Below are 12,403 nucleotides of genomic sequence, written 5' to 3'. Positions count from 1 at the left end.
GATTGGGTTTTAAATTGGGGATTTGGCCAATGGATTAAGGTTATAGCCAATTAAAATTCACAATATAGTTTGCATTGAATTTAATTTGCAAATCCGGTTAAAATCTAAGATGAATTTAAGTAAGATTAATTAAGGAGCTTCTTAAACTTAACGAAATGAAATAATTAACTTAATTATAAACCGAATGATTTAAACATATAAACTATTATATAACCAAACTAATTAATCAAATATTTAATTAAAACAAAATCTTTTTTGGAATGATTTCTAAATATTTATAAAATATCCTAATTATATAAAATATATACACGTATTATTCAAATATTCCAAAAAAGTGACAAAATTACATAAAACTAACTTGAAAATAATTTAAATTTTATAAAGTCAATTATTTCAAATAGTTTGGAATTTTAAGAAGCTCGATGATTAATTTATATTGTGGAGGTCCAAAATTGGGTGTCAACAAGCCTATTTCAAGAATTCATTGTGCAGATTATTTTCGCTTAGATTAATGCACCCATTGTCAAGACAGATTACTCAACATGGGAGTTTTTTCAAAGACATTCCATCTAACCTTACTAGTGTAAACTGATCCAGGATTTAAGCTCTATGAATTTAATCCGTAAATTTTTTAGAATGATCATATTTTCAAAATAGTAGGTTCCAATTTTAGTACTAAATTTTTATGCATAAAGTTATGTTTCACGTCAAAAGTATTAAATTTCAGATGAACTAGGTGCAGTAACGCTTCATCCGCCTAGCCTATAATAAAAGATGCAAGTATCCTCTTAATTTGGAAAATTTATGGTTCATGCACTAATTCCACTAATTTATCCTCCTAGCATGAAGCCTATATATGTTATTGCATATTGATCAGATTATTCCATCTAAGAGAAAAAGTTCCATTATAACCAAATCACACAGTCGTTTCTATTTAGCATTTTGCTAGTAATTTTTTTCTTTAATTATGGTTTTTCTAATTAATGTCTGGTGATTATTCTTGCTTCTTCCACCACAAGAACAATTGAACAAGTACAACTATAGCTGGGACAATATCAAAAATGAAGGTGAAGATGAAGACGATATTGTTCAATTTCAACAAGAAGTTACAATATGCATCTGAAGAAATATTGTTAATATTGATATTTGTTTTTCTTCTGTTTTACTTAAGGTGGATTACAAGTCATAACTATCAACATCATCTACTAATTACAAATCGAAGCACAGACAAATTGAACAAACAAATATTCATATTAGCAGGACAAAGCAACATGGCAGGGCAAGGAGGTGTACACAACTTTACATGGGATGGTATAATACCTCGTGAATGTCAACCTAATCCAAACAATATTCTTCGATTAAGTGTAACTATCAAGTGGGAAATTGCACATGAACCTCTTAATTACGCGGTTGATTGTCTTCATAATTGTGGAGTTGGTCCTGGAATGGCATTTGCTAATGCAATTCTTAAACAAGATCCAAATTTTGGAGTTATTGGTTTAGTGCCATGTTCTAAATCAGGTACTGGAATTCATGCGTGGATTCGCGGTAATATGCCTTATGATCAATTGATAAGTAGAGCTAAGTTTTCATTAAAACATGGAGGAACAATTAGAGGATTATTGTGGTTTCATGGTGAAAGTGATACAAAGGATAAGTATACAGCAAGATATTATAAAGCCAAAGTGATAAAGTTCATTCAAGATTTACGCGATGACTTGAATTCTCCTCTGCTTCCTGTTATTGTGGTAAACAATATATACTTCTTTTACTATTTTGGTACAAAACCTACATTAATCATATTTAACGACAAATTTGTGAAGGGTAATAAAAAAATCATGTTAGCTACTGGCTATTTAGCGATGAATTTCATAGCTAATTCCTGTTAGTTGTGTAGTATAGTTAGGTTTCATTCTATTATTGTGCTTGCAAGTTGCAACATTTCTTGAAGAATTGAACCTATACATGCTTTTGAACAAATTCAAGGTATAAGTATCAATTTGAAAACATTATTGTTCTAGTTTTCTCTTTCAAATGTTTTTTGTGTAAGATGATAATCCTTATTAGTTAACACGGATTTAAGTTATATATATTGACTGTGTAATTATTTTATATTATCTATGCTATTTAGCTTAGATATAACATGTTCTTGCTCTATTTTTGTGGTTCTCATTTTTCAGAGTTACCTATTTTTCTAGTCTATCATATGAAAAGTCTTGATAAATGATATGAAGAGTTACCTATTGTTGTAGTTCAATTTCACCCAATGATGTAAACAATATATATAATGTTAACGTACACAACTTAAACTCAATCGAAACAACTAGAATTCCTTTTCAATTTTCTTAAACCTATAAGCAATAGCATGGTGAATAATTCTTACACTACCATTGTATTTCAATTGGTTATAATCTGCATTTTTTTTTTGTAGAGAAGTAAACTAAAACACTTATTTTTTGCAGGTTGTTCTACGTTATCCAAAAAAACCATTTGATAGAAAATTTAAATTTGTAAATGTAGTGAGACAAGCACAGATGGATATTGATCTTCCAAATGTAATAAAAGTAGATGCTAATGGTCTACCAGTGGAATCAGATGGGCTTCATCTCACAACTCAAGGCCAAATCCAACTTGGTAATATGATGGCTCAGGCATTTCTCAACACCAAATTTCAATCTCTTAAATTTGATTCTAACAAGATTTATCATATGAGTAGCTAGTAGTCTTAGTCTATGTTGCTCGAACCCTCCAAAAATGTTGTCAGGTATGTGTCAGATTGCCCAAAAGTAGAGCATTTTTCAGAAGATGCGACACGAGTGTAACAACAATTTTTGAGAGGTCCGTGTAATGTAGGTCCCACTCCACTTTTTCTTTGTTAAGATTGTTCTTTTTGATACTAAATTAATTCGTTTCGCATTTTGGCCTACTTGTATGCATTCGTAATGGTACAAGTTTCATCATATATTGAACCTGAATTATGAAAACCAAATCAAAATTTGAAATTTATGGTTTAGGATTTCAGTTTTTTTAAATTACTGGATACTAAAGGAACAATTTGTACATATAATATATTTAATAAATTTCTTAAGATAAATACATATTTGGACTAAAGCTACCATTACTAAAAAATCATTATTTTCCCTTTGAAATTTCCCACCGAGAAATGTTCAATGATTATTCCTATAGATATTTTGATTGAATCAGTGAATAAATAAATAAAAATAGAAGCTTTTTTACATGAAAAATTAGGAAGCTTTCCAGTATTTTAGTGAAATTATGTTTTCCACCATATGACTTTCAAGTGAGCTGGTTCGATAAAAATTGAGTTCAAAATATTAATTCGTGATAAAAAAATCTTTGTTTTTAGTAATGTACTTGATTCAGTCGAACCTGAAAACTGCACTCTAATTATGCACTCTCTAAGGGTGTAACGTTTTGGTAACGTAGGGACCCTTTGAAAGAGCATATATAAAACAACACGTATTATTAAATCTGTACTCACATTTTCATGGAATATAATTAGCATCTTGTCCCCAAAATAGTGAAAAGGAAAAAATACCAAGGCTAGGGACCATCCATACTGTCTTTGTGCTACAATTTTCTTTGCTTTGTCTGTCTATTTTTATTGTTTTAATTACTTTCCAAGATTAAGACTCATATATCATAATTACTTCCTAAATATAGAATCTAATCTTGAACCTTGCTTCCCTAATCTTTATTAATTGTCCTCCTACCGTTTCAAATCAATAAAACTGTCCTTATTTATAGTTTCATAAGAGACGTGTAAAGATGAAAATGGACAACTAATATGAGACGAAACGGAGGGAGTACTAACATATTAATAGTGAATGCATTGGTCCAGAGCTGGTCCTTTTTAATAATTTGGTGTAACTGTTTTTTTTTTTTTAATTAGAAAAGTGGGAAACAACTAACAAGTAGGGCAAAGATCAACATCGAGCTGATCTAACCAGTGATGTGATAGGTAGTAATTAAATTCTTGAATGGAAGGACAGTAGCTGACAATTCATTTAGGGAAACTCTTTCAAAGGACAATAATTTTCTTCCCTTACCTTACTTTACAACCTTAGAATCGGGGCGGAGCTAGGATTCTGGTTACATGTTCAGCTCAATCCATTAGTTTTGCTCCGAACTTTATTTTTGTCTTAAAATATTCATTCAATGTATATAAGTTATTAATTTGAAACTCATCAATTTAAAAGTTAAAAGGACTAAAATCCCAAACTCATAAAGTCATAAACTTCAAATCCTGGCTCTGACGTCTCTATAGTTCGAAAGTGGTGCACAATGGCAAACAACGGCTTACTCAGTGTGATTCTACGAGTGATGTCTGAGGTAGAGAGAACCTGGTAGAGAGGTGGTTTCTGATGACCAACTTATGTAAAAAAAACAATGACATAAGCCTACAACAGCCTCAAGTTAATATATACATAATAATTGAGTTCACATTCAAATATTTATAGCTATCCACGGGATTTCTTAATTCCTGATAAAAGTTATTGAGTTCACGTGAATTCATAAATTACACTGTAGATCCGTCTCCACTAAAAAAGTAAATCCAAACAATATGTTCCCAATTCTTAGAAAATGTATATCCAATAAATAATATGAACAGAACAAATTGTTAAAGATTACTATGTCAATACCATACAAACAAATTACTCAATACTTTATCAACAAGTTAAAGCTAATTAACAACCACCAAAAGGACCCTATGTAATTAGACCCCATTGCAGTTTGTTACTTGCACTAAACTGCAATTAATTTGGATTTGGAGCAGCCCCTCCTTTTCCCAACTGTCTAAAACCAACCTCAACTACCTTATTTTCCAGGCCTAAGTTCTGGTTTAAGGAAAATTGGTCATTTTCCTCAGCTGTCTCAAACTTAAAATGGCCTAATTCATCTACAACCTTGACATCCTTGCTTGTAGTGTTCTTCGTAACTCTGTCGTGTAAAGAACTCATCTCATGTACTGCATTACCATAACAAGACGGTGCTGCTATAGGCATCGACCACAAAGGTAGACTAGCCATGGTTTGTGGGCTATTATAGCCAAAGTTAATAGACTTGAACGGAAACTCATGAACTCTTTTCGACCCAATTAGCTGGTTTTTGTCATCCATTTGATAATCCGTCTCGTTAACTAGAGTGACATTGTTTGGCTTGTAAGTATATCGATGTTGGATTGGCAAAAAAGGTCTCTGAATTGCATAAATGCCCGGTATGCTCTGAAGGTAGCTGAATTTCCTCTGAATGCTTAATACTAGATTATGATCTTCAAATACCTACAAGTAGTCATATGAACCAGTTATTAGTGAAAACACATGAATGGCGTAGCGTTAAGAAGGAACAAATCGCGTCAAGTAGCAATAGATACGAGACGAGAGACACCTTATTAAATGAGCCAAGCTGAATTATGCCTTCCCTAACAGATATGATAGCAATAGTCTGCCAAAAAAACAGAAACTTTCCTAAATTAAGATCTTTGAAATGACATAAAGAGTAATAATATTTTTCTCATTAGCTGAACTTTCATTACCTGAATGCCTGAATTAAACTGAACTCCCCAGACTCTTGGTTGCTGGCAAAAAAGAACAAACACAAAACTCATAAGGATTGTAAAAGGAGGGAGAGCGAGTTGAGCCGGTTCATCTGAACTCAATATTTTTTGACAGGGACGTAGATATATATAGGAAAAATCACTAAACATTAAAAATAAATACTAAAAAGTTTAAATCTTGAATTCGCCATTGGTGAAGAGGAAATGAGAACTACTAGTGCTTACAGCTTCAATGGACATATTCCATGAGCAAATAAAGTTTGAATCTTTCTCATTTGGGGCATCTTTAAACACCCATCTGTGACTATTATCTGCTGCAACTTTGCCCACCAATCTGAAAATTATATTACAAAGTTTAATACATGTGCTTAGGGAATTGCAGCTCATTCTACTCATTAAACAAGAAAATGAAATATCTCACCCTTCACCAAAAGAATAAACCTCATGAGACATTTTGAAGAAGATTTCAGGACCAAAATTTATCGTTACATATTCCCTTTTCGATCTTTCACATTCATAAAAGTCACAAAAACCATCTTCCCAAACAAGAATCCTGAAATAAAATAAAATCAAATTATTAGCCCACAAATTAAAAATCACAAATACCACTAGTACAGATGATTCTTAGTAGCTCAGTTGGTTGACTATCCCGTAACTCCAATTTACAAAAACAAATACTCCTAGTACTAATATCATTACCAGTTTCTCTTGCTTCCTTTAGCGCGATCGAGCAAGCCTCCTCCATGATCCCATCTGCAACAAAAAATCAAGAACAATTCACTAACACTATTCTTCTTGTGTAATTAGTAATGTTCAAATTTTGATTATTAAAATGTGCTTACTTAGGTGGAGGATAATTTCTTGGGACAATTCTCCAGAAAACAGCATAGACCCACTCAGAAGCATTAGAAGAAGAGTCAGAGCAAGTACAGAGACTTCTAAGTGTGTGTTGTAACAGACAATTTAGCATGGGGAGTCCACCTTCCATTTTCTTTTCTTTTTTGTTCTAGAGAAACAAAAAGAACATAAAGCTGCACAGTGTTTTACTTCAAATCACAAAAGTTGTTGAGAGAAAAAAAGATGAATTTTTATTGCCTTTAATATGAGTGTGTGAAGGAAATTGATGAATTTAAGTGAAACAACTTACTTACAACTGTTTTTCTTGTTTTTTTTATACTACTCTATTTATGTTGGGTTAACAATAAAATTGTCTTCGTATGGTCACGAGTTTGAGTTGTGAAATCAAGCATTGATGCTTTAAATCAGAGTAGACTACTTGCCAGTGGGGGGCCACCCTTTCGCTGAAATATAGCACTGTGTAGATAAGTATTTTGTTCTATGCGTATTAGAGTATATGCGTTATATGTTGAATCCCCTTTACTTCTTCATGCATTTTGACCATGGTGTAGTCCTTCACTGAATTCTGTATAAACACGGAATACTTCGGGCACCAGACTGACTTTCTAACAGAGGATATGATAGGCTCACTTACACTGTTAGTGATGGATGCAAGGACTGTCATTTTTGTGACAGAACTGACAGCTGAAAATATAACAGCCAGTTTTATCATTCAAATCAGCTATTATAATACTGTACTCTTATGAAGTAAACTGTTATGTACTACTATTACTTAGCAATGAATACTTAACCAACTTTTTGTTCCCTTGAAGACCACAAACCTACCCTCTCCTTCTGTTTTTTTTTTTTTTTGAGCTATCAATATAGCATTTTATTCATCTCCAAAGTTGAGGGACCCCTCTCTGCAATCCCCTTCGACTTGTGTGCACTTTAATTATTATATTGAATACCTACCGCCTCACACTAGCATAGGTTGCTGATATAGCTTTGTCCAATGATGTTAAACAGATGGAAAGAAATCACTAACGTAATTGAACTCCGCTTACACAAATGAGTAAGCATATGATCACAATGCAAACCCCTTTTTTCAGATTAATAATATCAGCAAATCATCTGTACAAATTGGCAACCCCCAAAAGGAGAACCAAAAGATTCCAAAGATTTGTACTTGGGATAGAGTCTGGCAAAATAAATGGTGGTCCTCCACCAATCTTCTAAAGTAATTGGCATTACATTCATAATGAACTAAGCTGAAAGTGACCCATTTCCCCTTTTAAATGCAACCATTCATTTTATACATTGCATCACTGTACAGACTACTAGGCTTCCCTTCTACAATAATGTTATGTACCAAATGTAGAGATAATTTTATACTCAAATCATACTGGGTGGGATGAATGCATATCAAGATCAAATATTATCCAGTCTGCTCAAGTTTAGAATCATATTTTTGACTTATCCTCAAAAATGAAGACCTAAGTATATTATAAATGGGATAAAATTCACAAGCAGCTACTTTTCGACCCTGTAATTGAAAAATAACCATCGACTTGAGAACAGCGCGCATCACATGGAAGACAGGTCTACAGACTTTGTGACTCTCCAAGCCCCTCACATAATAATTGTCCTATCTTTCCAGGATAAAAGATACCAATGACAACCTCTATTCATGCCCCTAAAATTGATTCTATAATCTCCAACAGTAAAACTCAAAAAATTACTCCTATGCTTATACCGTCCCTTTCCATCATATAGAAGTGCTGCATCATAATTATAGATTTCACTTTCGTTACACTAACACAGAGATTACAACCAGCAGAAATCCTATGGTTAGCAGCAGTTCAATAGTGATCAAGAAAATATCTTCTACTAGAGGTGAATCAAAATGAGAAATGGTATATAGGGCATCAATCCTTGGAAGATTAGTTTTCGCTGCTCTATGGTGCATGACAATTTATCGGCAAAAATTAATATGCAGCAGTACTTGACAATTTCACAAGAACTTCAACAAGGATGTGAAACCAGTTAGAAACTAGTAAGGTTGAATTGAATAAGAGCGGTTCAAGAATGAGCTCAGAAAATGAATATTGACATCCAGAGGCTAGCTTACAGATAAACGAAAGAATCAAGATGCGTGGCAGCTTCTAGGAGAACTAAGTTTTATAATCTAAGAATTCATTGATAATCATATATTCAATGACATAACCCAAGCTCAGAAACCTATCCGGTGAAAAAATACAGCCATCTAGGCGAATTTGTATCTAAAACAAATTCATTCCCCACCATAAAAAGCTCAAATCTGCTTTGAACCTCAAGGTTTGGAAACACTTCTCTCATCAGTTGATGGCGCTTTCTTCCCGTAACGCTGTAGAAAAGAAGTATTTCCAATCATTTTCAGAATATTATGGGTAAAGTACAGAGATAATGCAGGCCGGATGATGTGAAAAGACACCAATGTAATAGGAGCTAAATTTTATATGTACCTGCTTGCCAAATGTGAAGGGCACATATTTATATTTGACCATGTGCATTATTTGCCTCTTCATCGTTGAAACAAACAGTACCAACCAATAGAATAACAAAATTGGCCAAAATACAGGCACATCAAAGGCACTGAAGAATGTCAACACAAAAGCAATGCAGACTGCTTTTGATAGTGAGTACCTGCCAAGGAAAAGTAAATTATGCCAAACTACTAATTCAAGAAGATGATATTGCCAACAAAATTTGGATGATGACTATGACTAACAGAAGTATAGGCAAATAAATGAAGTGCACAATGAAAAAGTTCTGCTATATGATTAAGTGATTGACTTCAATGGGAATCCTTGGAGTGCAACGCACCCAAGGGTGTGGGCTAGTGGTCAATGAAGTAGGTGCAAACCTTGGAGATTAGGGTTCAAATACCATCCACCTTAGCCTTGGTTGGGCAAGGTTACCTAGTACATGTGCAAGTGGAAAGTAACACTGCATCAGGTACATAGTGGAATACTCGAGGTACACTCAAGCTGGCCTGGACACCAAGCATCATTTTATAATAATAAAGCACCTAAAGATATTGTGAAATAACAAAATTCAGATAACTAAGAGTGTGTAAAGGAGGAAGGTTAGAAGGATTCTGCTCTCCCCTTGCACTGGCTGAAGCATATCACAAAAGCTCAAGGTCAACAATTCATATTCATCCCGGCTACTAAAACTATTACAAACATCAAGATCAGGAACCATTACTGGGAGACAAAGAACTACTGGCTGGGAACCAAATAGACTTGGTGATCAGCATGTTTGGTCAGAAGCTGGTCACCAAGTTTACTTTTCTTCTTCCATACAATCTGAACATTTTGAAAAACATAAAATAATTTTGAAAACATCGAGAGTTTGAATTAGGACATTTCCAACCTGTAGAAACTTATAATGATTGATTGACACACTGACCATCATGATAGTGTTGGTCAACCAATTAATGTGGCTTATGACGAACATCAATTATTAGGAAATAATCAAGTTAGGGCTGTAGCTATGAGTGCTATAGATGGTCTAACGAGAGGAATGAAAGAGACTGACACAGGAGCCACTATAAGTGTTCAGTCGGGGATGGCCACATCATAAAACAAAAGCCAAGGACTATGGTACTGCCTCACTGAAAAACATTGACAAAATTGTACCATAAAAACCTATATAACCTAATAGCAGGAATGGACCAACATAATCCCATGATCAGGACAACACTTCTTGAATACTATCTTATATTTATTAACTGATTAAGATAAGTTGTCCCATATAACAGGGAGCTTCCAAATAAAATCACCTAAGTTACCCCATATAATCACAGAACTTCCCCATTAAATCACCTCATGTTAATAAGAAGCATTTATCATTTTCAACCTATGTACTGTTCTACAAAAATAGAAGGGAATTCCAAAATAGAAACAATTACCATTTTCAAAAAAAAATAAAAAGCATTTATCCTAGTTACATGAGTTCAACTCAACTCCAGTAAAAAGACATATTGCAAGAAAAGAGAGCTCATTCCGTCATTAAATTTAAAAATATCTTGAAAATAAAGAAAGATATGGTAGGCAACATGAGGATTTTTATTTTTAAAAAAAATGGTGGAGAAACAAGTACAGTGAATAAAACAAATGACATTATTTATACAGCCAATTCAGTAAACAGATCTAACCAAGCCCTATGTAATTGCTTCATGCTCAGTGCAATCAACACATGATTTTTATCAGTAATAATACGTGAGTTTTCTATCCATTTATTTCATTTTTTTGTAAGTAGGATTTTCCTATCTATCAAAGTTATGTAGGCAGTACAAAACAGCTAATTGTGATACTATTAATCTATTATCCTGTCATGACATGATTATTAGATCCATAATTGACGCTAGGAAAAGAGTTCTAGGGCAGAATAAGGATGCATCATATTTTCACCCTTTTTTTGTACAAGGGATGCAACACATTTTCATGCTTTTGAGCTTTGAGAGACTCTTCGATAACTTGTACTGATTGAATTTAACAAAATCAGACATCCCAAGCTATCTATCTCAATCTCACACATAACATGCTGCATGATGGAGAAACTCATGTTAGAGGGTCCTCTTTAGTTATACGATACAAATCTGGATCGATGGAGTTAGTAGGTTCAAATGCTGAATAATTCAACCAATGTTGCATATTAATAGAGTGGAAGGTCAAAGGCACCACTGAAAAAAAAAATGAAGAAATACCAGGTCAAAACAAAAAAAAAATGTTAACTTGATGCCCCATTTGGTCTCAAGCTAATTCCTCCAAGCACTGTGTGTCTTAAGTTTGGCTAAGGTCATACTACAAAATAGTTTAAGAAAAGTAGTTTTCCTTCTTTCCACTCCGAATCTTCTATTCTTTATCAGATCCTAGATCATCATGTGAAGGCGGGAATAGGTAGCAATTAGCAAACATATCAGAATTTTTTTTCAGCAGGGCATAAACTTCCATAACCATGAATATGCAACAACATGACTAAACTCATCAACTAACACACTTCTCAGCAGATTCCAAAAATAACTATGCAGTGGAATGTACAAATTCTTATTTGAAAATGCGAATTCTTAATTTAGAACATAATCATCAGAATCCCAAAAATATAAATCTGACTTTTTAAAGCAATCCACACCTTGACTACAACAAATCTTAGCATCAGATTTGATTTCCTACCAAAAATAACCATCAGATTTGATTTCTATTCACGTCAAAGTCAAAAATCAGAAACTAGATGAAAATCAAACTACATAATGAGATCGCAAAGCAGATGCATATCAAACAAATCTAAACTTCACAAGTAAGCAAAAAAAAGATATGTAAATTGGCACATAAACGAGTGAGATAGATGAAGCACCAGAATTTAAATTCAGGAAGGCGACGAACGAAAGGGCGAAACTCATCGGATCCGCGAGTGGGAAGGGTAGGACCGTCAACTTCCGGATCGACTTGAGGGGAAAGGAAAGCAATAAGGAGCTGGATTATGTAGATTCCTAGGGCATATGTGATGATGTAGAAACCTTGAACCATGATCACGCGAATAGCAAAGATGAAAGCGATCGTAGCGAAGAAGATCCACCGATAAAGGACGTGAGGTGTCGATTTATCCAGAAGGTGTTGATATCGCTGTGATAAGGTGAAGGTCCACTGAGACACGGCGGAGGAAGTAGAAGAGGCACCGTCGCCGGCGACTGCACCGCCACCGACGTCCATTTTTTATTTTTTTTACTTTTTTACTCTTTTTTTGTTCCGAAAGGAATTAGGAATTTATGGTATCTGAGAAAGACTGCGAGAGCAATGAGGGGAAGTTGAACAAGTCCCGGATGTGCTTTAAACAGGTCATTTGTTTTTTCTGTTTTATTTTATGCTGTTATTTAATTTTTATCCCTCGATATAAATATTTGTTTATATATTATAATACTTCACAAATTATATTACATGTCTT

The 12,403-nt window shown here is 33.8% G+C and overlaps 3 protein-coding genes across 3 annotated transcripts; 1 reads left to right on the top strand and 2 right to left on the bottom strand.

The window, feature by feature from the left end:
* The first annotated feature begins 1,271 nt into the window (after positions 1–1,271).
* LOC107061969 (probable carbohydrate esterase At4g34215) lies at positions 1,272–2,720 on the top strand. The gene is made up of 2 exons (XM_015312048.1): positions 1,272–1,748; positions 2,463–2,720. The coding sequence occupies exons 1-2, from the start codon at positions 1,272–1,274 to the stop codon at positions 2,718–2,720; spliced, it is 735 nt and encodes a 244-aa protein (XP_015167534.1).
* A 1,856-nt stretch (positions 2,721–4,576) lies between these two features.
* On the bottom strand, positions 4,577–7,271 carry LOC102586071 (uncharacterized). Its single transcript, XM_006354785.2, has 7 exons — positions 6,421–7,271; positions 6,278–6,331; positions 6,000–6,131; positions 5,804–5,912; positions 5,558–5,599; positions 5,410–5,466; positions 4,577–5,303 (listed from the first exon to the last, which is right to left on the bottom strand). Exons 1-7 carry the CDS (start codon positions 6,564–6,566, stop codon positions 4,779–4,781), a joined length of 1,065 nt encoding a protein of 354 aa, XP_006354847.1. The 5' UTR covers positions 6,567–7,271; the 3' UTR covers positions 4,577–4,778.
* A 1,177-nt stretch (positions 7,272–8,448) lies between these two features.
* On the bottom strand, positions 8,449–12,299 carry LOC102585739 (protein RER1A-like). Its single transcript, XM_006354784.2, has 3 exons — positions 11,816–12,299; positions 8,920–9,100; positions 8,449–8,801 (listed from the first exon to the last, which is right to left on the bottom strand). Exons 1-3 carry the CDS (start codon positions 12,169–12,171, stop codon positions 8,748–8,750), a joined length of 591 nt encoding a protein of 196 aa, XP_006354846.1. The 5' UTR covers positions 12,172–12,299; the 3' UTR covers positions 8,449–8,747.
* Positions 12,300–12,403: the final 104 nt, after the last annotated feature.

The sequence above is a fragment of the Solanum tuberosum genome, unplaced genomic scaffold (assembly GCF_000226075.1).
Source record: "Solanum tuberosum cultivar DM 1-3 516 R44 unplaced genomic scaffold, SolTub_3.0 scf00184, whole genome shotgun sequence".
Taxonomy (NCBI): domain Eukaryota; kingdom Viridiplantae; phylum Streptophyta; class Magnoliopsida; order Solanales; family Solanaceae; genus Solanum; species Solanum tuberosum.
The sequence above is the reverse complement of the archived record's forward strand: the minus strand, read 5'-3'. Positions and strand labels throughout refer to the sequence as shown.